The sequence below is a fragment of the Lipophrys pholis genome (genome assembly GCF_963383615.2).
Source record: "Lipophrys pholis genome assembly, chromosome: 1".
Taxonomy (NCBI): Eukaryota; Metazoa; Chordata; class Actinopteri; order Blenniiformes; family Blenniidae; genus Lipophrys; species Lipophrys pholis.
Genome location: NC_137635.1, coordinates 20,810,876 through 20,837,054, shown reverse-complemented (window position 1 = coordinate 20,837,054; position 26,179 = coordinate 20,810,876). Strand labels below are relative to the sequence as shown.

Genomic DNA, 26,179 nt, shown 5'->3' with positions numbered 1-26,179 from the left:
GCGTTGGTTTAACCCAGAGATCTTCTTATATTCCACCATTAAAGCATATATTGCTCGTCGCGGATGCAAAGCTGCTCATCTGGCGAAGCTGCATTTAAAATGGGCCTCGAAGCAACTGCAGATTGGCTTTGCATGCACACAGATTCTTTGGGTTCATGTCGCACCAGAAACAAAGCAAAGATAAAGTTCTTATCTATAGTGTAGTGATGCGCAATCTGCTGTCCTTATTCTGTCAAGAACTTCTGAATAAATCTTCTCTGCTTGTCTGTTTTTTTTTTTTTTTTTTAAACTGGATAATTATAGTTGTGAGAGGTTTGCAGGTGGTAGAGTTAACAATGACGTACACTCGAAGCAAAATGCCTGACGCAGCACAGTAATAGCCAATGAACCATGCACTTGCTACCCACTTCATTTCTTACACAATGTAACGTGATCCAATGCAACAGCGCGGCCATAAATTCATTTACCCGGGTTTTGGCTTGCAGCAATGTTGAACTTGATTGTATCGTGCCGAAATATTTTGTTTTCAAATAACTTCGTCCCGCCCTTTTCAAAATGTTCAGGCATTCACTTTAATATATACATAAAAACAAAGGGCACACAGAGTGCAGTAGATAAGTGAAAAGAGCACACTGATAAGTGTTTAAAAAAACAAACTTGAAAGTACAACCAAATGGTACCAAACCATTTATTTGATTAATAAGATATAAAAAACAAAAAATAACCTTTGCTGAATCACTGAGTTTTCAAATGAAATTCACAAAATTCCAAAATGGAAATGTTTTAAATACCGGCATTACACAAGTAAGCAACTATTAGCTTGGCTTGATTGCAGCTTAAGTTATGTTGAAATAAAACTTTATTTTGAATTATTTATTGTCTTTAATTAAAGTTTTTCTCCCCCTGGTTCCCATATGTTTTTTGACCTCTCCTTTCCCCACCCTGCTGCAGTCCTGGACCCCTCCCCAGCCAACCACATGTGCACGCCCACCTCCCTACTACACTGCGTTAGGCCATCGGGAGCATTCTTCCTGGACATGTGCCTCTGTCACTCATGTACATGCAGCCACACAACTACCCCACACACGCAGTCGTGTTCCCACTGTGTCCTCTGTGTTCCCGGCACAAGGCTGGCACTCTGCTCTCCGAGTCCTGGGAGCTCGTCCCCGTTCACCCCGGCTCTAACGCAGCCTGAAGCAAAGGCCCGAGGGATACTTTGAAATCAGGCGATACTTTTACCCCCCCCCCCCCCCTCTTTTCTTTTTCTTCCTGGGAATTTATTATTTAAAAGGTGGTGAGGACACCTACTAGAAGTGAGTTGAGGCTTTCCAGGGTGGATTTGGAGTTCAGAGGAGCAGTGCAAGTTTTCCCAACATGGCGGCCTTGAGAGGTTGGACGGTGGGTCTTCTGGTGGTGCTCTTGTGCTCGTCTCATGCGCCGCTGTCTGGCGTGGCGAGCGCGATGGACGCGGCTGACGCTGAGGGAGGACTCACCTCCATAGAGGTTGAAGATGTTGTAGCCGAGGAGGGAGAAACCGACGAGGGCGGCGATGGTGCTGAGGAAGAGTCCGATAATGATGGAGGGTCTGATGAACAGGAAGACGAGGGGGACGAGGACGCTGAAGAGGAAGAGGAAGCAGCAGAGGAAGAAGAGGCTGTGGAGGAGGAAGAGGAAGAAGGAGAGGAGGAAGCTGCAGAGGAAGAAGAGGAGGAGGAAGAAGATGCTGCTGCTGAGGAGGAAGCGGAGGATGACGACGATGATGAGGATGATGATGAAGAGGAGGATGATGCTGAAGAGGAAGAGGAAGGTGAAGATGCAGCTGAGGAAGATGAGGATGATGATCAGGAGGAGGAGGAGGCTGAGGATGCTGCTGAAGAAGAAGAGGATGATGAGGATGATGAAGATGAGGAGGAGGAGGAGGAGGAAGCTGATGCTGCAGCAGAGGAAGAAGAAGATGGTGATGATGATGATGAGGAGGAAGCCGATGATGCAGCTGAGGAAGAAGAGGAGGAGGAGGAGGAGGAGGAGGAGGAAGAAGAGGAGGAGGAAACTGGGGAGGCTGAAGGAGAGGATGATGATGAAGAAGAAGAGGATGATGATGATGATGATGATGATGAGCAAGAGGAGGAGGAAGCAGCAGCAAAGGAAGGTGATGATGAAGAGGAGGAGGAAGAAGAGGAGGAGGAGGAGGAAGCAGCAGAGGAAGAGGAGGCCGAATCCAGTGAAGATGATGATGATGAAGCAGCTGAAGAAGATGATGACGTTGAGGAGGAGCAGGAGGAAGATGATGGTATATTGACTCCTGAATCGAATGCATTGACGAGTAATAATGTTGTTATGACCCCCCCCCCCCCCCCCCCCCCCCCCCCCATTTAGCCATGTGTCCTTGAGCAAGTCACTGAACCTCAGATCACATGGCAACTGTCTCCACTGGTGAATGGCTGAATGTGAATAACAATGTGAAGTGCTTCGGGGGCGACTGAAGCAGTTAAAAAAAAAAAGAAAAGTGAATCCATTTGTCATATTTACTTCTGATTCCTGCATAATCTGGTGGGAAAGTAAATGTTTTGATCCTTGGACTGAGCAGCTTCTCCACAGAGCCTTCTGACATTGTTGGGGTCCTGGCAGCTACTTTAGGAACACTGTCACGCAGATCACTCCCAAAATAGACCTGGCTTATCGGCATGGTCGCTGGCACTCGCCAGCATCGAAACCATTCAGGCCTTTTGTTGAGCCGCTGCAGCTTTTGTGAGACTGTTGATGGGAGAGTTCAGGCATCATGACATGTGGCTCATATATTAAACATGTACGTGTTAATCGTGTCAGCGGCAGCACAGCAGTGAACCACTTAAATATCTTTGGTTGATGACTTTATCCTGCTTTTGATATTTATTGATTCAAGCACATGTGGACTTTCCGGTTAGATTATTCCACAGGAGAGCCTCACAGTTGCAGTGAACGATGTCTTCACACTAATAATAGGACCGTGGGAAGAAACCAGAGAAGGAAACATGCAAACTGCTCAGAAAGCTCAGAGTCAGACTTCAGTCTGGGTCACTGACACTGTGACGCAATAAGGCCAATTACTGTGTGACCCCCTGTACTTTTTACGTCTTTAATTTATATATTTAGAGTTTTCTTTTTACTTTTTTTTTTACTTTTCTCTAAACACAAGCACATGTGTGGTTTTCAGACGAGAGCGAAGGCAACGAAACAGCAGAGAGCCTCATGGACACAAATGAAGAAGAGGCGGCCGCTGAAGTGCTGCAATTCCACTCGGGCTCCTTATGCAGCGTTTGCACCATCTGTGAGGTGAAAAAAACCCCAAACAAACTTAGTGACCACTTCGTGACACTGACTCAGAAAGTGTCCCCGATGATCGATCTCTGACTCCTGTGTCTGTTGGTGACTTTTCTCCCTCAGCACTGCTATCAAAACTGTGACAAATGCCCGTGTGAGGAGGGAGACGATTCACATCACTGTGAACAGTGTCAAGTAAGTGCCTTCGCTGCCTGAAACTCACCTTGTATACATTTTCATTGCACATCCAATGTGTTAATCCCCTTTATATGCTTGTTTGTTTCCCAGGACTGCTCATCCTGCTACATTTGCCCCATTCTGTGTGACACAATTTGCACACCAGGTAGATACTCGCAGGCACCGCTGTGCTCTCGTCGGTGTTGACTTACGTATCTTTGATTCTACTCTGACCTCTCTGTCTTATTCAGGCGGCTTTGTGGACGAGATTACTGGATCCCTCTTTCAGTGAGATCCCTCGCAGCCCGTGACACAAAGGAACATTTAATACCGACCTCATTGTCGCTGCACCTTTCGTCAAACTGACAGTCTGACTTTTGTTTTGCAGGACTGTTGCCTCTCTGCTCTGAGCTCCCCGGAGGCCGCCATTTGGTCACAGGAGTTGCTGCCCTCGGGGCTGAAGACGTCGGGCCGCGCGAAGACGGAACAACCTGGAGCTCATCCTGAATCACAGAGCTTATTTATGTTACATTTTAATATTTACATAAGATTTTTAACTTGCCCCGAATGGGAGCAGAAGACGTCAGTGTGTAGACCCTTTTTTTCCTAATGTGATTTGTTCTCTCTGTTTTTGTAGCGTTATTATGATAGTGATGTCTCAGTGGCAGGAATCTGTGTCGGAGCACTCGGAAGGTAAACATGGAGTTTCTCAAGTTACAAGGCAATTGTACAATTTATAAAGCGTTATTGTCTAAATTTTCGAGTGCACTGACAGGTTAACAGGCTTAGAAATGATTGTATACAGTGACTGACTCTAATCTGATAATAAATTTCAACCCTTCTTTTAAAAAGATGATATTCACATTTGTTTTAGTTTACTTACAATTTGTTTTTATTTGCGCCTTAATTTTACATTCACATTTAGATGAACAGAATTTGTCAACACATGCCGGGTGATATATTTGTAATCTAAAAGCCTATAACTTACTTTGTACAATATCTTTGGATTTCTGAATGATTCGTTGTGACAACTTGCTGTAAAATGCAGTAGCTGTATATTAAGGGGTTAGTACTGGATTTGGAGAGGGATTGCTGTTTTAAAGGGTCAATTAAGGATTATGAGATGCAGATTTTACACATTAACTTCACAGCAGAAACTTGGATGTCATCAACGTTACTTCATGCCTCCTCTACACTAGATTGATCCGTTGGGAACTGGACCTGATCCCGTATGACTCCAGTGCAGGGCAAACACACACACACACACACACACACACACACACACACACACACACACACACACACACACACACACACACACACACACACACACACACACACACACACACACACACCTGCAGGCAATTCAGGGTCATAATTTATCTTCAAAAATGTGTTTCCAACATTTTCAATAAATCTTTTTATTTCAGGTTCAGGGAGACACACAGTTTTGGTCAGGTGGAATCCAGCTGCAGCTTAGATCAGGAAACATGATAGGAGAGACATTTTTCGGACGTCTGACTTCGGAATGGCGAGGTATTCCGCTGGAATCTCATCATGTGTCTTTGAAAAAACATATATCTTCTTTGTTTTCCAGTGAAGGGCTTGGCAAAAAAAAAAAACCTTAACATGGACAGAAACATAATTTTGTGCCTCACTTCCATTCATTCATCCATTCATCCTATTTCTTGCTCCCTTCAGTTATAATTGACTATATAAGCTCATCTTGAGACCCTGAGATGTCCTGCAGGTCCTGGCTCAACCTCCTTGAAGTTGTGTCTTGTATGAAAGGCTTTCTGAAATACATATAAAAAATAATAATAATAATAATTAATACCAATGCTGCCTTAAGCATTTATTGCAAACAATATTAACCGTGACCAGCTAATTTCTCCAAACCAGGTAATGATCTAAACCAAAAGCGTCCAAATTACAGCCTCCTGCAACCCATGATCCACTTTTAATTGGCCGTAAGCAATAATAAAGCATATTTCACCAACAAATTCTGTTTGCATTAATACATTAGTTATGCAGCAACGTGCTCATCCTCTTGTGAGTGGCCCAGTACATTGTATGCATTTTGTTTTCCTTTGAGGCCGTGAGTGAACAAAAGTTCAAACACAACTGATGCTTTGAAATAAACATGCACAGATGACCGAACCGGTCTTGAGTTATTTGGCTTTGTCATCCTATCATGTCTGTTTCTCATCCCCCATTTATTCGTATTCTTTGCACAAAACAAGAAGGCAGCCATCATGTTTCGACTAACTTACTGTAAAGTCTCGGCCTCATTGTTTTGGAAATGGATGTTTTGTGTGAAAAACATATGGGCGAGTTTGACTAATGAAGTGTGGCACTGTAGGTGTGTGTGTGTGTGTGAGAATCCTTTCAAGGGCACGGTTCGAAGGACAGAAAACTTGTTGTGTTGGTTCTTTTGGCAAGGTGGTGTGGAAATAGACAGCAGCAGCAATTATAATAACCATTACCCTGTGGCAATCAGAGGCGTTTGTCTTTAAAGTGTCCGTATTGAAACTCACTGCCAAGACTTTACACAGACAACAGAGTCTGGAATGCATCTCTGAACAGTGACCTTCATTTACCTGCAGCTAACCTTGAGCTGGGAGCTGGAAACAGAGAAGAAATTGTGCAGTGGAGGTCTGTGATGACAAATGCAGAGAAAGTCTTGCAATGTAGCCAATAAAGAGAAGACAAGATAACAATTTACTCCTCTTTTCTTGGTTCAACAAATTCAAAATGCATACATGTACACCCTCCCTGCCGATCCCACTGCTGCCGACATGAAGAGGCCACTCTGGGCCCATTCAGACTTGAGGTTAACATGCATTCGGTTGATCTGATCAAAAGTGGCGAGCCCTGAAGACCAGTGTGAACGGGCGCCAAAGCGCTTTCACTCAAACCACTTCCCGAGGTGGTCAGGAACACGTCTGACCACAGAGGCTTTGTATTATGAATGCGTCGACACGGTGCCATATAGTGCCCCGGGGCAGAGGCAACGCTAACTACTCTATAAGCTCTTGTGACATGCTAATAACAGTAATCATATTTTCAAACTATTTTTTGTTGTTGCTCATTACCCCTCTCGGACTTCCGATAGCCTTTGAACCATTTCACCAGTTGAGCGTCTGATATGCCTCCAACTCTCCCATCGCAGCAGTTTATAGCTGATGTTCTCACAAAGGCTTCTGTAAGCTCCTGTAAGCCTTTGTAAGGGTATCAGTTTGCGGAAGCTCTAAATTAAAAGCTTAGTCTCTGCTGTGTGTTCTGAAAGGTAAAGCATTGCCATTGGAAGAGATTGCTCATACATAGACTTTGATCCAGAATGTGCTTTTGGGCAATTGTGTGATATTCATTGTTGGTGAAGGTGGAGTAAAGAAAGTGTGAGCCAATTCTTCCTCCCTGTCAAAGTTCAGATTAATGGCTTTGGACCTGTGGCCTTTAGGGTTCATAATAATGACTCTGCGCTTGTGTGGCAATCACAGCATTTTTATCACTTTATAATGGAGTAAATACATTATTACAACAATTTCTGTAACAACCTTTTAATTTGTCTTGTGAACTTGTTCTCGAAGTATTTCCCCCGATAATGAGCTGATACCTATATGAACCCCACAGGGTTCACAAAGGGAAAAAACTAAACATTCGACCTGATCATCAACTTACTCCAAACACCTTTATTTAGGCTACACTGTTCTGAAAGGAGACCTGTGGTCATGTTACGTGTCTCCCCCACTCTGGTTTCGTGTTGTATACACAGTGGGTCCCCTCCCATTGCATGTCTCCTTTTGTCTATATCACTAACTTGAACTATAGCCGTGCACTTTTTCTCCTTTTTCCTATTGATGGGATCATTTTGGGAATGAATGCACGCAGTCAGAGAGACACGTCAAACCAACTTTCCAGTTTTAAAGCATTGAGGAGTTTTGGCCCGGAGAGTAAGGTAAGAAAATCATATGTCAAACTTTTTTTTATGGTATGTCCATGAATTTGTTCTACATTTGTCACGTCCATCATAATATTATATCAGTTGAGTCTTTGATTCATATGTGACACCTAGATTAAGCAGCTAAGCAGCTCTGAGTCGAGATTTTAGCAGCAAGACAAAACAGGAACAGAATTCAGATTTACACAGATTAACTATAATTCATGGACATCACTGGAGACAACAGATGCTTCCCCTTTCTCATAATTTGATAGCACAACATACCATATTTGAAAAAGGACATCACACTTAATGTTAATTCCTATTGGGAATTTCACATTCATGATCTGTTTTTTCCTCCTTAAGATGTCTCTTGCTTCACTTGTGTTGTTCCTGAGTTTGGGGACTGTGGTGCAAGGTTGTAAGTAAATATCATTATTCCTAACTGAATAACATACTTGAATGTTATTACTAAGCATATGTTGATTCAACTTAGAATAATGTCCTTAAAAAAAAAAAAAGAAAGAAAAAGAAGACATAAACAACCAGTATTCACAACATCATGTTTATTGTCTTCCAGCATCTGGTAGTGATTGGTGCTATACAGGCTGCCGTGAGTGAAGACACACATATGACTTATTGGACGATTTGGATGAGAATGCAATGTAGTTGATATTTTTTGTACGGTCTTCCAGCCCAAAGCCCACAACAATGGGCCAGCATCCCCGACTCTTTCTGTGGAGGCAAAAAACAGTCGCCTATTGATATAATCACCAGCGAGGTGGTGGCTCACGCCGACCTGCACAACTTCACCTTTGTCAACTTCTCCTATCAGCACGCTATCAGGCACATGGAAAACAACGGACACACAGGTACATGACCTAAAACTTCCGCTTCATTTCTTGAGATGAGCTTATACGTTACTGTGGTGCAATTTCGAGGTAGTGTGCCTACATTTGTCAATGCTGTCAGTGAGAATGAATAATGCCTACACAGAAATCCTTTTATGTTGTAGGGCGTTCAGTAAACTATTGAAAAAAACCTAAATGTCAACCATGAAGAGTGTTGAGGACTACATTAAGAATATAAATAAACGCCATTATGTGCCATGCATAAGTTATAGAACTGTTTGAAAGTGTCTGACCTAATAAAGACACCGGCTGATCGTTCCTGTCCTCTGTCGTTCACAGTGAAGTTAATACTGGAAGATGATGTGGTAGAAGTGAGTGGAGGTGGACTCAATGGGTCGTACTCTGCACTTCAATTTCACTTTCACTGGGGTGATGGAAGTTTTCTTCCAGGCTCTGAGCACACAGTCGATGGGCATAGATACCCGATGGAGGTACTGTAGTGTTGAGTGCAAATTGACATCATGTTATACTTTTGTCTGTTTTTGGGGGTTTCTTTTCATTTTTTCATGATCTGCCTTGAAATTGTAATGGATTTCCCATAGATGCACATAGTCACCGTGAAGAAAGGCCTCACCGTGGAGCAGGCCAAAGTGCATCCTGAGGGAATTGCTGCTTTGGGGTTTTTCATAAATGTAGGTCCCACATTCATTACTAAACATGTCTACAAATCCCAGTCCAGTAGCTTAAAGTCATCCTCCTACTTTGATATACTTGTTTGAAATTTTCACAACTAACATTCCAGTCCAACATACATCACTGAATGAGACAATTTGCACACTATACAGATGATATTATCAAATGTGTCTCTTTTCTACAGGGAACAGAACATGGAAATCAGTCAGGACCTTGGACAATGCTCACATCCTATGTGACAAATGTCACAGGTAAGAGCTGTGCTTTTGTTTATTATAAGAAAATTAGTTACATGAAATTGAGAAATTACCAAACTATAAAGTTAATAATAACATTGACTGTTTTATTTAGTAGAAAAACACGGTCATAAAAGGTGCCAGGTGAACTGAAGGTGCGGTATTTTAGTGTCTAGGATGCCTTCAAGGTACTTTCCCTGCCATATTTGCACGTGTTGGCATGCTAGTGTGCTGCGTGACAACATGGTTGGCTGGGAAATGGCCCTTCCACCACAGACCACAGCATGTGATGACTTTTAAAACTATGCAACTCCAGCCATCAAATAAAGTGACATAAAGCAATAGGGTGGTTCCCGATACTAACAGAGCAATCAACTGACAGGTGTAAAAGTGCCTTCCGCATTCAAAACAACTGCCAATCATTGGTTTGACAGGTAATCAGAGTGGTTATACAGCATTTGAACAAAGTTTTAAATGAAATTTCTCCAAATGACTCTATGAGGTTTTTTTTAATATCAAAGACAAAAACAAAACAAAACATAAAAAACAACCCACCTATGATGATCACTGATTCTCCGAGAGCTTGGCGAGATGGAAATGTGAAACTGAGGTGTTTAAAAAAACAAAACAAATTTGGAAATGCAGTAAAATGAGACATCGGAGGAACATTCAGGTTAGATGTCAACATCTGGATGTGGCACTTCACTTAAAGCAAATATAAAACAATAGCCCCTGGTGATTCTAGGAATAAGTCGGTGGCGAGGCGCAACACATTATTGTTTTAAGACTTAGCTTCAGTCATCGTAATCACAATCTGGAATTTTTGTGGTAATAAATACATAATCGATGGCGAATAGCTGAAGCACCATATCTATGTGATTTTCCTTCTTCTTTTTTTTAATCAGTAGTTTCATTTTTCACAGATACTGAAGTGACCATGAACCATACCTTCTCTATTGACGACATGATCGGAAACGTAGATCGCACAAAGTTCTATCGGTACAAAGGCTCACTGACCACCCCCAACTGCAATGAGGTGGTCGTATGGACAATCTTTCACCAGCCAATTGAAATCCACAAAGATTTGGTGAGTTGAAAAAGGCCCCCCCTGAACTGAAAACAAATATAACGTTTGGCTTATGCGTGAGATTGATTGCTAAGATTAATTCAGAGATATTTAAAAAAAAAAAAAAAAAAACATGTCCAGAGGTGTGAAACTTCTGTTTTACATTTACTTGAGAACTATTTGGATTCATTGTACTACCTCAGTATTATTTTTCATAAAGCAACAGTCAATTAAGGTACATTTCCTTTGAAGAATCATATTAAAACAAATTTTTATGAACTTAGAACCAAAATATGGCCACAATAACAAGTGTTTTTGTAAAACGCATACATATTTTAAAGACAGTGGTTAATCGCTTGATAAAAAGGAATAAGCTTAAGTTCATACTGAGCAGCTAACACTTTTACTTGAGTAATATTTTGTGAAAATAGCAGTGAATATTTGCTTTACTCCACCCGGCTCTGCACATGTTTGAATGTTAAGCTGCCCCGAATTTAGAAAATGTAGAGCCAAGAGTGGAGTGAGTATATATCTAATGGGAACATTCAGTGAGTATAATAAGCCCATAATGATTCTAGCAGGGCTGCAAGGTGTTGTGGTTTGTACTCTCGCCTCACAGCAAGAAGGTCCCCGGTTTGATTTCAGGTTGCGCTCAGGAGTTTTCTGTGTTCTCCGGTTACTCTAAACATTTATTTGAAGTGAATCTGGTGCCTTTAGGTGGAATTTCAGCGTGTCTGACTGTAGATGTGCGGCTTGTTGAAAAGCTTATTGTTTTGCCCAAATATAATTTTTTCCCCAATTATGATTATGATAATTAGAGCCTGGAAATTTTTTTTAACATTCATGATTTATGAGCGGAAATTCTGAAGAGTAAAAAAAAGCAAAAAAAAACAAAACGCTTGATATATTCCAATTCATGTGCAATAAGTTTCACAGCTTGAATAAATCGCCTGTAATCTGATTCTGATTTGTTTTGTTCCGCATAGGGGACAAATATTTACATAATAAGGCAGTTCTTTTTTTCCGTGTGTACACTTTAAATATTGACACACACACACACACACACACACACACACACACACACACACACACACACACACACACACACACACACACACACACACACACACACACACACACACACAACGTATAGGCTGATCGAGGCTGCAGCTTTAGGGGCCCCATGTCTGAAGGGGCCCTCTGATTGGTCAGACTGTTTTAGGAATTTTAAAAATACGTCAATAGAAAATTGTTTTAGCCTCTATTTGTCAGTAAGGTAAGAAACAAACAAACAAAGAACAAAATATGCACCTGATTGGACAGACATCCCATAGAAGCAAAAGAAAAAGATCAGAGCAGGAAGAAAGCTGACTTTACCAGACTCACCAAAGACTTCTCAGAAAGGGAAACAAGGACGAGAAACCTTTACAAAGTATAGTGTTGCATAAATGGGGGGAGCCCCTGGCTGTTAGCGAGCTGAAACATTTTAAATGGTTGCTTCTGTGAGTCATTTCAAAACCAGTGTCTCAACTGGTTATGTGACGTTCGACAAGGAGTCGCCGACACATGCAGACATGCAGGGCGGCGTCAACAGATAACACAGACGAGCGAAGGGACATACTGGCACATGCTGGTATCTCACTTGACGATCAGTCTTGTTTGGAGTTCAGTCGACTGAAAAAACAGGCAAAAATGTCGTTCAAGCTGCATGTGACAGAAGCAAAGATGCCATTTGTTTAAAGATTGAACATCTCTTTTTTTTTTTCCATCTTATCTGGCTGACAGCCTTCAGCGCTTCCTAGATTAGATGTATACAGCCTGATCTTGGACGCATTGTGCTCAGCATGTGCCTGACTGAACCACACGAGATGCCGGCATACGGTTGAGTACCGTTGGTTTTTTGAATTACATACTGTGAGTTACGAAATTTGTTCAAAATGGACAGAAAAGAAAATCTCTATTTGAGGGTGAAATACTGTTGTAGTCATGCTTGTTAAATGGCCTCATTCTGCCGGGCAGCTCAGAATGAAGGTATAGGGTGCCGGGGCTGTCGTTCCAGTCCATTTGGCCTCAGCTGTGACCACGTGCTGGATGTAATCAAGGGAGTGACTGTAAAAGTTACCAGTAAACCTTGCAACTTATTGGCAGTGATTTTAGTTTTGTTAATTTGTCTGTCACCACTTGTTTTCGTCCTGTTTCCAGCTTGGTATGTTTCCCGAGAAGGCTGGATTCACTAACATCCATCGGCCCACACAAGAACTTAATGGACGTCATGTGTATGCCTCTCCTGCAACTCCTCTGCCTCCCAGTGAGTTCAGACACACACAGTTACTGTATGTTCAAGTAAAATGTTTTTTTTGGGTTGTTTTTTTTTCATAAAGTCACACTGTCATATACCAATTTTCTATTCATTTTCACAAAGCAGTCACAACAGCAAGTCTGTCTTGCTTTTAGATGATTCCCTGATTCAACACGCCTGATTTAAATCTCTACGCCGTTATCAAACTGAAGGGAAACCCGATAACAAATGACTCAGGTGTATTACAGCAGGGAGACGTGAGAAACATGGAGGTCACCTCTGCTCTACACAGGATTGAGTTTTATTGTGAAAAAAGTAATGTTGCTACGGAAGAGTTTTAGGGCCACTGAAGAAAAAAAAATTCTGAGGCTAATAATAATAAAAAAAAACCTTTGTGGCCTCAGAAAAAGTCGAAAATCAAAGTCGAGATTTTTTTTTTTTCACGGTGGAAAAAAAAGTCCGTCCATCCACATGCCAGCGCGTGTCACTGTTTCCTCAAAATGCACATCAGGCGGTTTACTGAAGTGATGAAAAGATGCTTCAGGACAGAATGTAGCTCATAAACAAGGTGCAGTTATCATCAGTATCAGGACCAGAAGAGACAGAGCAGCCTGCTGCCTGGTTCCGTCGCCGAAGTTCGTCGAGTACGAAGGACAAAGACACAGATCCCGGGCTGCTTATTTAAATGTTCTTATTAATCAAGGAAATCCTGTGTAAAATCACATGTCCATAAGCAGTAAGCAACCCGATATAGTCACAATTAAGGGATTTAATGTGAATTCACATCTACGGGCAAATGATGAGGGATGGATAGACGGTCTCTCCGTGAAAAAAAACAACCTCAAATTTGATTTTCAACTTTTTCTGAGGCCACGAAGGGTTTTTTGGGGGGTTTTTTTAGCCTTCGAAAAATTTTTTTTCTTCAGTGGCCCTAAAACTCTTCCGTATGTTGCCGTCACTTTTCATTTGTGGCCGTTTTAAACTAACTGCTGCCAGAAGTGGCAGGGATTTACAAAACTCATGAGGATCAGATGAATTAATCAGCTCGTGATTTATCTGACAAATTCTCCATGATGCTCTCATTAGGATGTTACAATTTTGTCCACGAAGAGAACCAAGGCCTTCTTTCTTTCTGCCACTGGGCTGCCGAACACAAAGAAACCAACTTAAACTAAAGCCTATTCATTACCTCAGGGTGTCTCATTCATTGTATACTTTTATTAGTTTCCCATGGTTTGAACATGACCCCTGACGTTACAACTTGTTAACAGCCTTTAAGTGCCGTATGAAGTTGTCTGAACCCGAAATCAGATTTTACACTGTCCTTGAGACGACTGAGTCCTGGTTCAAGTCTGGACTTTGGGGCCTTTTCTGTGGGCAGTTTGCATGTTCTCCCTGTGTATGTGTGGGTTCTGATCGAGTTGGCACATTAATCGTGACTGTTCCTCTATTCTTCAGGTCACCCGTGGTGCTACGATTCACACTGTCGTAAGTATCGGTAAACCTCCAGACATGCAAACCGGATTTACTTTCACCTTTTGAGGCTGTTTGGATCAAACTTGACTCTTTTCTCCTCCTAGACTACAGTCCGTCTAAGTGGTACCTTCTGCCTCACACCAGCTGTGGGGGCGAACGTCAGTCGCCTGTGAACATCGAGACGGACCAGGCGGAGGAGGACAGCCGCCTGGGTGAATTCGTATTCACAAATTTCGATGACAAGCATGCGATCAAGTACATCACAAACACTGGCCACGCAGGTTCGAACATTTTCTTTTGTAACGTTTAGACTGAGGATACGGCTCAGACTCTATTCAAGGAAAATAGTGCTTTTGGGCAATTTGTTTTGGGATGCATGTGTCAATGTAGAAGAAAATCTGCAGTTGGATCTCAGGGAGAAAGAAACGCCACAGAAATTCTATATTTATTTATTTTATTTTTATTATTTATTTTATTTATTGATGACATGTAAATTATATAATATGAAAAAGGAACAAGAGAAACAAACTAAATAAATCTAAAAAAGAGACAATCATCCAAATGAGTCATCCAGAGTTCACATGACTCTAATTTTGCAGTGTGTGTGTTACATGTTCAAAAAAGAGGGTAGGGAGGAGTTTAACTTTTTTAATTCTATCCCTTTACATCTTCATTGTTAGAATCACACACAATATTTATTTATTTATTACTTTAGAAACATATATATATATATTATATATTATATTGTTAGATCCTACACCCAAACAGCAAAAACAGTTATACAGACAGATTCTAGCCCCTCCACCAATAAACAGTGCGACACCATAACCCACAAGCTCTTGTTCCTCACCAGAATCAGCTCTTTCTATAATTTTTTAATTGTATTAAGTTTGATAATTGTTTTAATCTCTGTATGTCATTTGTTTCATAATTTTACACTGGGGATGGTGATACAGAAGCTTTTCTGGGTGATGCGGACTTTATGAGTTTTTAACCAAAATTTCCCCCTGAAGTTGTGACTATTTTTCTCTCTCACTGAACATTATAATATTATTGTTTCTGAATGTGACTTTCTTCATCTGTCAGTGAAGTGCGTATTGAAGGACGACATTGTGGAGGTGTCAGGAGGAGGTTTGGGGTACGTCTACTCCACCCTCCAGTTCCACTTCCACTGGGGATCGAATGACTCCAACGGTTCTGAGCACATGATGGATTCAAAAAGATATCCAATGGAGGTACAGATGCCGGCACCGAAAAACAGTTTTTGCCTGGGAAAGACTGATTTCTAAGATTTTTCTGGCTCCATTTCAATAGTTTTGCTTTCCCCCCTCAGATGCACATAGTCAACAAGAGGAAAGATTTAACATTGGAGGAGGCGATAGCAACTCCGAATGGCTTGGCAGTGTTGGGATTCCTTATTGAGGTAACATTTTGGGCAGTAATAGTTAGCAAAAATGATTTCAATGGCTTTTAGCGTTTGATCATTTCATTTTTTTCAGCGATTCAAGTTTCTAAACCTGTAACCTGTTTGATGGAGCAATTATTTTAAATTGATCTATAAATGTGTCTATAATACAGTCAGAGCATACCTCCAAAAGCAGCAGTGAAAGCTTAGGACACGAGGACACTGTGAGTGCTTCAACCTTCTTAAAATGTGGCGCCAGTTTTTCAGCTCAGCATGTTGTAATTCTCTGAGGTCAGAAAGTTTTGTTTGTCTCTCTAGACACATCCCACATCGAGTTCCTCGTCTGATATGACTGCCTGGAAAACTCTAACCAGCTACCTCTCGGCTATTCAAAACATCAGTGAGTTTGTGAGTTTGCGAAGCCCAAAATACTGAATGTGTCCACTGCAAGTCTCTCTACATTTTCTATATGTTTGACTCGATGCAGGCTCACAAGCTGAAGTCACCGCGGAGATCTCGATCGATGACTTGCTGGGCGAAGTGAAGCGAAATGAGTACTACCGCTACAATGGCTCCTTAACCACCCCCTCATGCAACGAAGCCGTGGTCTGGACGGTCTTTAAGGACACGGTTAAGATGGACGAAAACCTGGTACGAGTCACTGAGCAGCTCACTACTTAAGCTGCACCAAACACGTAGTGAAGTGGACTTTTGATTGATCTTCTGTTAAAAGCATACACGCCTGGCTTACAGATGCATGTTCGAATAAGAAACAAATAATTCTTGAATTATTAATAATTGAATGAAAACAGTGAAATGTCCTTACATTTGCAGGTTTTCTCAAGGTACTTCGGTTTCGTTCTGTAATCCCAAAATACTTGTGTGACATTTGGTTGTCTTTGTGAACTATTGACCCGTCAGGGCGTAACCCGCCTTGTCCCACAGTCACACTGAACTGGATCAAGAGGTATCAAAGATGGATTCATTTTGTGAGAGGAGTTAATGTGGATTAACAGCAGCAAGAAAAATAATTAACTGCCTTTGAAGTTTTGGTTAGGTATGATATTCAGTTTTTGACTTCATGTGACCCCGGTAAAAGAAAGGTAAAGAACCAGTTGTGCCACTTCATTAGAATACAGTTAAGATGAAGGGTTAGTCTGCTCAAGCTGACAGGTGATGGATGTCTTGGCTTCGCACGCACGGCTGAGCATCTCTGATCATCGAGGAATTCACAAGATGACTAAAATACATTCCTGACTAAATGACTAAATAGAATAACATGCTAAGGCTTCTTTTTTTTATGCACATTTATCCTAAATGTGTTTATCCACACTGATCGTGGTCATTATTTCCTGATAAATTTACATACAATTGCAGATGATAAAAATGCAAACATCTTTTTTTTTTTTTTTAATAATGACCTTAAAAACAAAGCAATCAAACATTTTACTGCTTCCCAGAATGGATATATTTCGCTTTCCTGAAATGTCCTGGAGTTTTGCGTCGAGTACGGCCGTGGTAAGACGAAAAGGGACACATGCACGAACACGTGAAGTCTTGACGTTCAAGGACAATCCTGTCAATAGAAATATTGTGAAGCAATGATAAGATTATATAAACCATCCCAATGCCAGGAGGAAACTGAATTTCTTGCAGAGACAGTGCACTTTATTTTGGTAATTCGGCCAAACTGAGCAGCCACATCAAGAGGATAGTTGGCCAAGGTGTTCACCAAAAACTACAGTTCAATTTCAAAACTACGCCCATTCTTTCACTATACTGGTCACACTGGAAAGGAAATTCTAACTAAAAAGCTGCTCCTCATTGAACATAAACTGAGACGATGGTTCACTGTTGTTCTAAAGCTTACAGCTTCCTGACTCGAGTGATTCAAACCAAAACAGTAGACAGACTTTTCAGATCGCTTCCTTGTACTCGGGGAAAATACCAAACCTTGGTTTCCCCGATCTTTTTCCCAAAACATTTTTTAGTCACTTAACTTCTTCACTAATAAAAAGAAGTTGTAAAAATCCACTCAAGTACAAAAGTGAAAAATAAATCAGAATTTTAGAACCTTATTAATAATTGATGCTGTTGTAAGTGCGCACACACACACACACACACACACACACACACACACACACACACACACACACACACACACACACACACACACACACACACACACACACACACACACAAAATGATCCTCAGCAGGTTTAATCATTGATAAATATTTTGTTGAGTTTCAAGTCAGACAGTGAATTCTTTTAGAAATTAAAAACAGGTTGCTAACGAGCTGGCTGGTCTTTCTGTTAAAAAGAAAACACAAGTTAATTTAATACTTAGGGTACTCAGCTAGTTTTAATTACTGTATTTTCAGGATAAGCCAGCACAATAAGCAAGAACAAGTCTTTTGTTGTTTACCACCTCAGAAATCCTCGCATTCAGTGGGACAGCCAAAGATTCCTGTGTCCTCATGCCAGAGTATTTTAGGAGACTCCTCATTGAAGTTTTTCCTTCTTCCTCTTGACATTGTAAGTAATCTGGGACATAAGCTTCTGTGCTATGACAACTATGATGGCGGACCAGGAAGAGAAGCGTTGTGACTGTCTTTCAACAATATGCAACACCATCTTGTTATGAGGAAGGTGATGACTACGTAACCTAACATCGCCGTGATGGATGACTTGTTGACACACAGTTTCATGACACATTATACTGTGTAAACAACGCAAACGTCCCTATTGTAACAAGTCGACCGGTGCAGGAACTTTGAAGCTATACATAAGTTTCTTTTTCTTTTCTTTTTTTTCTTAGAGAATCGTGTATATCTGTCCTTATTGATAACTAACATTATGTCCAACTTCAACAGATGATGATGTTTCCGTCTTACGCACATTATCACGATGTGTTTCGACCAGCCCAACCCCTTCATGGCAGAACGATCTACAAATCGGCATCCAGTGCTCCTGCACCTACTGTCCTGTTCCTGCTGCTGGCTTGTCTCTTTGCCTTTTTTATGTAGAGTGGGATATATACGTATATATATATATATATATAGCACTAATTAGCTTTATAGACTATACACGAAAAAGACAAGTTGTTTAGCATTGGCAGAGAAGATTTGGCTAAATTGCCAATGGGCACATAGCTGCCCCGCTCATCCCACAAATGCTTGTGTAGCCACATTTAAAAGGGAATCAAATATGCATTCCAAATGTATTAGATCTATGACCATGAAACAAAAAAAATTAATGTATTCCCAACACCAACTTCCAACTCTTTGTGCATAGTTTATCTTGGCAAAAAAAAAAAGTAAAAATACATTTTTTCATAGTCGATACTGCTATAATTGAAATAAAACCCCAGAAATGTCAGTAGTTGGATTATATTCGGTTGAACAAAATTGAACGAGAACACATTTGATTCAAACGCGGTGTGTAACTCACAGCTGGCTTTATAACTGCTAATGAGTTTTATTACCTATTTAGTGTTGTTTTGATTACACTAGCATTGCTCTTTATGTATAGTAGTGGTGGTGGTGGTGGTGGTGGTGGTGGAGGGGGGGGGGGGGGGGGGGGGGGGTAGCAAGTAAAATGTCTTTTTCAATTAGAACAAAAATGCATTATAGTAGAACAATTTAATGCATCTCGGGTGATTATGCTGCAAGTGCAGAAATTACGTCAGTTTATGTTAAAAGGTAACTAGCCATATTGTGTTGATCACTTTCTTTTGCACTATTATATCATTTGAATGAAAAATTTGCATTGATGTTTGGTTGGCAAGATTTTGATGGCACAAGAATTAAAGTGTTTGTTCGCAGTCTGAACCTTGAAAACAAACGAGGAACAAACCGTAAGAGAATAGATCGGTTGTAACTTGTCATGGAAGGGGAAACAAACAAGGAAGCTCTTGCAGTGTGCTATGTGTGTTTTATTAAAAGTTTATTTTGTTGTTGCCTTGGTGTTGAATGCACTTTAATCAGCATACTATGTCATAACGTCAACTTTTTTAGGTCACACACAATGTCAATTCTGCTCAGTTTTCTTCCTGGTCACCCGCATTACTTCACTCTCGACAATACCTTTAAGCGGAGGAATCAAAATATTTATATACCGTGACAGTTCAAAAAAACACCTCGGGAAATCCACACCGCCCAGGGCTTGTCTTTTTCAGTTTGTACATTTAAGGGAAATATTTATGTTTTTGATAAGATTCTAAGTTATATATATTAAACGCTGTCCAAATAGTTTTTTTTTAAAATAATTTGGTAATCAACATGCTGTGTGTGTGTCTACTCAACAACCTTTACCATCCTCCCAACCTGCCATGGTCCATGCAATGTCGCAACATAGCCGCATGTCTATATAAGGCCCTAGAGAGCACTGGTTTTCCCTTCGGTCAGAGATACAGTTTGTCTTGCACCATTGGTTTTGCCAATGTTCCAAAGTCATGGTTTTCAATTTGCAATTCAGACGTTATTTTATGAAGCGCTGACGTCTGTGCAGGGGCAGTGGTCAGCGCTCTGGCCACATAGCAAGTAGGTCTTTGTGTGTTTTTTGCAGTTGAAAAACTTTGAGAGCATGACATTGATGGTACTAATGTGTCGAGTGGTTTTGTTTTTACAAATCCCGTACAAAGAGTTCTGATCCAACGCCCTGAACCCCTCCCAGTGCCAATGCCATTGTTCCAGCTCGTGGAGCAGCAGCCAAGACAAGACTGACTATACCCAGATTTTATCATAATATCCCAGTGGTCATTTTAAATTGTTAGAAAATGTTTAAAACATTGAATAAATAATATATTCATTCATTCATTCATTTTCTTCTGCTTATCCATTTCCGAGTCGCGGGGGTGACAGTCTGAGCGCAGTCTGTCACCCAGATCACAATGCACCATTTAAGAACCTTCCTGCAGGTGGTGGGCCCACAGGAAGGTGGCGCCCGGCGTGGGACATGAACCCACTACCTTGAGATTATGAGTCTCGTGCTCTACCAACTGAGCTAGCCAGGGGTTTAAATGATATATGTTAGATTATATTATGATATCTGACAGCAGGCATCCCTGGCACGGAGTGACAAGTGATTCTACCAGGAATGCATAGTAAACAATCTTCGTAAACAAATGATTGGCTGCACCTGTACCTGACAGACAACGTTCCTCTTTAATCTCTGAACACCACAACTGGGTTTACGCTCAGACAAAGGCCACATCAGGCAGTTGCCTGGCGTTGGGTGTGCTCATGATGAGAAGTACTGTTGCCGTTCCCTCACCCGAAAATACAAGGGAAAGTTCTGGTTACTGCGTGAAGACGTTGTGTTTTCATCGAAGTTGGTGGGTGAGAATCAAAGATTGAGATGTTTTTGAGGGATATTTACCACACAGAGGAACTACGGAAGAGTTTTAGGGCCACTTAAGAAAAAAGAAAATTTGGAGGCTAAAAAAAAAAAAAAACCTTCGTGGCCCCAGAAAAAGTCGAAAATCAAAGTCGAGATTTTTTTTTTTCACGGAGAGACCGTCTATCCATCCCTCATCATTTGCCCGTAGATGTGAATTCACATTAAATCCCTTAATTGTGACTATATCGGGTTGCTTACTGCTTATGGACATGTGATTTTACACAGGATTTCCTTGATTAATAAGAACATTTAAATAAGCAGCCCGGGATCTGTGCCTTTGTCCTTCGTACTCGACGAACTTCGGCGACGGAACCAGGCAGCAGGCTGCTCTGTCTCTTCTGGTCCTGATACTGATGATAACTGCGCCTTGTTTACGAGCTACATTCTGTCCTGAAGCATCTTTTCATCACTTCATTAAACCGCCTGATCTGCATTTTGAGGAAGCAGTGACACGCGCTGGCATGTGGATGGACGGACTTTTTTTTTCCACCGTGAAAAAAAAAAAATCTCGACTTTGATTTTCGACTTTTTCTGAGGCCACGAAGGTTTTTTTTTTTTGTAGCCTCCGAATTTTTTTTTTTTCTTCAGTGGCCCTAAAACTCTTCCTTAGAGGAACATATGTGTATCATCCAACAAAACATTTGACTTATGTTGAGGTAACTGAAGGTAAAAATCTAAACATTTGTGAAATGCAAACATTCGGGATACGTTTTAGAGTATACCAAAAGTCAATATTTGAAGGGAAATATTTACGTTTTTCATTATTAGCTTCTCTTTGCAACAATGTTAAGGGGGCCATCTTAAACTTTGATTCACCTGCGCCCCTCCAAAGATATAAAGTGAGCGTGACATTCATTCGTGACTTCCTGTATCTATCAAATTATGAAAGAATGTCAGCGCTCCGTAATTAGAGTGAAAACTCTGACAAGGTTTATGATTAGTTTTGACACCACGAAAACCTGTTTGGTCAGTCAAAAGTGTACCAGATGCTGAGGGATGGTCCAACAGGTACTCCAGGGTGTCCGGGGGGTCTTTAAAAAGTATTAAAAGTTGATAGATCAATTGTGGGAGAATGAAGGCCCTTAAAAGTATTAAAAAAGTCTTAATCGCGATTCTATCAGGTAATCCATTCCACAGTTTGCAGCCAGCGAGCAGGCTTTTCATGACATGTCGCACACGTGTTTTACACTCAAAACCCTGCAAAGCATCTACGTGGATGTTTGCACAGCCGTTGTACAGCGAGGCGGTCGCTCTGCCGCCAGACGTCACCGCCAGCTCCCCGAGGAGAACAACACTGACCGCGGCATCAAAACTAAGAAAAGCAGCTCCACCAATGTAGCAGTCGATTCACACCTGCGTGAAGCTCCGTCCTTCTCCGTGCAAAACTCTCTGAAAATAGTCCCAATCATATGTGCTGCGTTCGAGCTGGGAACACTGCTGTTTGTGTTGCGTTGCTAAAGAATTTCTCCAGGGATTAATAAAGTGATTCTGAGGTTCTAAAGATAGAACTAGTTTATTATGAGATGATGACGTCACGCAGACCCCCACATTGTCCAGTTGGAACAAAAATAGTTTGTACTACTTCCTTTTCTGACTTGATACTAACCTCAAGTTGCCTTTTGAGAGGATATATGCATACATTAGTACATTTCATACCTGCCTGTAGAGAGGAGTGTATTACAGCCTCATAAAGTCAACAATAATGATAATAATAATATCAAAGCAAACAGCTCTGGTATCAGAATAATATCGGTATCGGCAGATATCCAAATTTGGGTGTTGGGATCGGATCGGAAGTGATAAAACGTGGCTCGGTGCATCCCTACTGCAGTGTAGATGAGCAAGCTCCTGAAGCTGTCCCTCCATCAGACACCTGAAATAAGAACATTTGAATGTTTATGAATTGTGCTTCAATACTTGTTTTCAAAATATTCGAGTGACAAACTGGATCCACATTTTGTCAGTTTGTGTTCTACTTTACTGCACTCTGTCATGCATCAGTTTGTGTCTTTTTATTGGTGTACTCTAGTCACTGAATAATATAATTTAATGCTACAATTGATTTTTTGTCTAAAACTAGTCATTAATTCTCAAGAATAAATAAATGCACAAGAATTTAATTATTCCCTTTAAATCATCAATGCAGTACTTGTTTATAAGGCAGACAGTTGTTTTAAACTATTCTAAGGTAATTGAGATGACTGTGTTAATGTGTATATAAATTAAATATGTAAATGAACTCTCATAGGATGAATGTCTATATCTTTCAGTACTATGTCAGAATTTTCAGAATCTGCATGGATACTCTCATGGAAAGAAGGGTAAATTGTAAAAATAATTTGTGAAATCTTATGTTTGTCTACTCATTTTTAATTGGAGTCAAATATACCTCAAGTTTATTCAAATTACAATACAATTACAGAAACATATTACAATGTATTTATTGGTCAAATTCATACAATTTATACACAAGCTTATAGATTTCCATTAAACTTCGGGCAAGTAAAAATTTGTCCAGGCAAGTAAAAAGTTGAAAGTACTTGCCCGAGCATCTTTCTGTGGTCCACCAGCAACACCACCACCTGGTAACGTGACGGGTGAGCTCGCCAACAGAGCTACGACCGCGACCTCTGCTTCATCGTCTGCTGACATCAGGGTGACTATGGGCGGCACACCAACGCTGTGTTCAGAGGTTATCTGGTGTCTCAACAGCAACAAATCACCACTCATTGAACTCAAACGAAGGTATTGCGGATATCTTTAAGTCGATGTTTCCGGATTGGGACATTGATAAGACATTCACCTGTGGCAAGGACAAAACTGGATACGTGATAAGATTGGGGTTAGCGCCGTACTTTAAGCAGCAGCTTGTTGACAGCATCAACAAAGCTGGCCCCTTTGTGTTGATGTCGGACGAGTCTTGTAATAAGTTCTTGTTTTCCGCCAGTTGGCGTTGAATAACTGTTGTTACTTGTTGTGACTGAGGGGAGCGTCAATAAACCTGCCGTTAGTTTAATTCATTCTTTTGAGTTTTTTTCCTCCTCAGCTTACCTCATTTCTGTTCAATTGGAAACTACAACTGTTAAAGATGTGTCGCTAACAACAACTTGGCGATGAGGTCTTAATTTCTTTTGAAAGGTTTTTAAAAAAAGTATTAAAAAGGTATTGAAATGAACCTCAGGATTCCTGCATATACCCTGTACCAGATGACCTGAAACAAATCAAAACAAACAAAGAAAACATTGTTCGACTCCCCAAGGGGGCTCAATAATGCTCCTACTGTGGAATTTCTGCTCAGGTCACAATGCAAAGTGAAGCTTCAGCGCTACTGAATGCCATCTTGGATGGCGCTGCATTATTCAGTGAAGTATTTGGAAATAACGGCTTCAGAAAAGCACACACCCTGACCTACCATGGCCACTGAATAAATAAACACAACAATTTCGTATTTGCTCCCATTTTTCATAAGCTGAACTCAACGTTCAAAGACTTTTTCCATGTACACAACATTCCCATTTCTCTCAAATATTATTCACAAGTTTGTCTAAATCTGTGTTTTGTACTATTTGCACAGGATTAGAATTACCTGGGGCATCTCTTGTAATTTGTGAATTAACATTGTTGATTCCTGCAGTGCATTCACATTGAAAATGCAAAGTGTGTATTTTAATCTGATTTACTGTCATAGCGGCCCGGATATAACTGTTAAGTCAGTTCACGTCATGACATCCGCTGACTTGAGAACTGAGCAGGTTTGTCAGGGCATTCATATTAAGCCTGTTGAAAGTTCAGCCTAGACAAATGTTTCTTACCGCATGCTGCTACGCATACCCCCTAATCACTTAAAGCAGACGATGCCAATGAGGCAATAAAAATCCAAACTTGTCCCGAAGACATGGAGGCTTCAAAGAGCAGTAATTTTTCAGTTTCTGAATTATGTAATGGTTTTTCAACTGATTAGAAGACAGGAAAAACACCACTGAGTTTAGCGCACAGGACGCTTTGGTGGATGAGCCAATGTGTGGCGCTCTGATCTGCGGAGCCGCAGCGGCCATTCTGGCGGCCAGCCCGCGGTGCCTGCCGGCCATGGAGGGCTACCATCCGTCACCAACAGGTTGATCCGCGACAAATCCAAGTTGTTCTCCTCAAAGAACGAGACAATTTTGGAGAAAAGAATGTCACCGGTAGTGTGTCCTTCCATGGGGATTAGTCCAAGCAGATCCTCGTGAAAACGTTCCCCATCAAAAAATCGCACGTAGAGGCACAAGTGCGCAACATCGCTGTTATCCGCCGACTCGTCCGCGGCCAGAGACATCACCTTGCTCTTCCTCAGCTTGTCCAAAAGCGTCTCGAAAACGTCAGATGCCAGGGACTCCACTCTCCTCATATTTGACGTGTCAGATATTGGAATTTGCTTGACGGAATCAATGATGGTTTTTCGGGATTTCTCATCGGTTACCACCTCCTCAATGGATGCAAGCAGACACTCCTTCACTGTCTCCGAGTCAGTACCGGTAAATGGCTTTTTCTTTTTAGCTAAGATCCATGCGATTCGTAAGGATGCCGCAGTTGCTCTCTCTTGATCCGAACAGGCACGAAACAAAATGCGACCTCTTTGCTCATAACAAGATGTAAGACTTGATAACTTTTCCTTCCGAGCAGCAGAGCCCCGCGGGAAAGTGGCGTCAAAGTTCGCATGCGTTGTCGTGAAATGCCTTTTCAAGTTGTATTCCTTACAAACAGCGACACACTCATTGCAGATTAAACACACCGGATTCTTTTCCAGCGCAATAAAGGCATATTTTTCAGTCCATTCGCTGTTGAACTGCCTATTTTCTGAGTCGACTTTTCTTTTTTTTAAAGTAGAGAGGGACGTTTTGGCTGGTTACCGGCGCAGCTTCATAGAAATGAGTCGGAAGATCAGAGCGCAGCACGTTGGCACCGATCCAAAAAGCTGATTGGTCAAGTGTTGTCCCTCAAAATATACGTCCGGCTAAAACAAGTCCTAATTTGATCTGTTTAGCAGTTTGATTAAAAGACACAAAAGCTATCGCCAGTCTGGCTCTTGCGAGCACACGCCACAATCTACGCTACATTCCGGGGGCCGGTAGAAATTGTCTCGGGGGCCGGATCTGGCCCGCGGGCCGCCAATTGAAGAGGCCTGGTGTATGGAGTCACAAGCCGGGGCCTGGTGCGGCAGGGTTGGTCCAAAACTGCAGCAGGGGGGATGACAGGATTAGATCAGGGCAAGGCAAGGCAAGGCAAGGCAGGGCAAGGCAAAACAGAGCAAGGCAGAGCAGGGTGCAACTAACTGTCATTAGTTTACGGTCCGGC

General features: G+C 41.4%; 2 protein-coding genes across 2 annotated transcripts; both read left to right on the top strand.

Moving 5' to 3' along the window:
• Positions 1-1,257: 1,257 nt before the first annotated feature.
• On the top strand, positions 1,258-4,338 carry LOC308121285 (uncharacterized protein). The gene is made up of 6 exons (XM_080482450.1): positions 1,258-2,290; positions 3,194-3,312; positions 3,424-3,495; positions 3,589-3,643; positions 3,729-3,765; positions 3,866-4,338. The coding sequence occupies exons 1-6, from the start codon at positions 1,375-1,377 to the stop codon at positions 3,885-3,887; spliced, it is 1,221 nt and encodes a 406-aa protein (XP_080338576.1). The 5' UTR covers positions 1,258-1,374; the 3' UTR covers positions 3,888-4,338.
• A 2,972-nt stretch (positions 4,339-7,310) lies between these two features.
• LOC308121159 (uncharacterized protein) lies at positions 7,311-19,405 on the top strand. Its single transcript, XM_080482259.1, has 17 exons — positions 7,311-7,435; positions 7,784-7,838; positions 7,998-8,030; positions 8,113-8,289; positions 8,608-8,759; positions 8,871-8,960; positions 9,146-9,212; positions 10,121-10,284; positions 12,466-12,571; positions 14,021-14,050; positions 14,143-14,319; positions 15,125-15,273; positions 15,372-15,461; positions 15,617-15,667; positions 15,762-15,843; positions 15,931-16,094; positions 18,319-19,405. Exons 1-17 carry the CDS (start codon positions 7,355-7,357, stop codon positions 18,469-18,471), a joined length of 1,821 nt encoding a protein of 606 aa, XP_080338385.1. The 5' UTR covers positions 7,311-7,354; the 3' UTR covers positions 18,472-19,405.
• Positions 19,406-26,179: the final 6,774 nt, after the last annotated feature.

Excerpts from the sequence above, each read along its gene's own strand:
- LOC308121285 (XM_080482450.1), top strand. The coding sequence starts at position 1,375 with ATGGCGGCCTTGAGAGGTTGGACGGTGGGTCTTCTGGTGGTGCTCTTG. Across the intron at positions 2,291-3,193 it reads GGAGCAGGAGGAAGATGATG|ACGAGAGCGAAGGCAACGAA; the intron begins GTATATTGACTC and ends TGTGGTTTTCAG. Across the intron at positions 3,313-3,423 it reads GCGTTTGCACCATCTGTGAG|CACTGCTATCAAAACTGTGA; the intron begins GTGAAAAAAACC and ends TTTCTCCCTCAG.
- LOC308121159 (XM_080482259.1), top strand. The coding sequence starts at position 7,355 with ATGAATGCACGCAGTCAGAGAGACACGTCAAACCAACTTTCCAGTTTT. Across the intron at positions 8,031-8,112 it reads TTGGTGCTATACAGGCTGCC|CCCAAAGCCCACAACAATGG; the intron begins GTGAGTGAAGAC and ends ACGGTCTTCCAG. Across the intron at positions 14,051-14,142 it reads GTGCTACGATTCACACTGTC|ACTACAGTCCGTCTAAGTGG; the intron begins GTAAGTATCGGT and ends TTCTCCTCCTAG.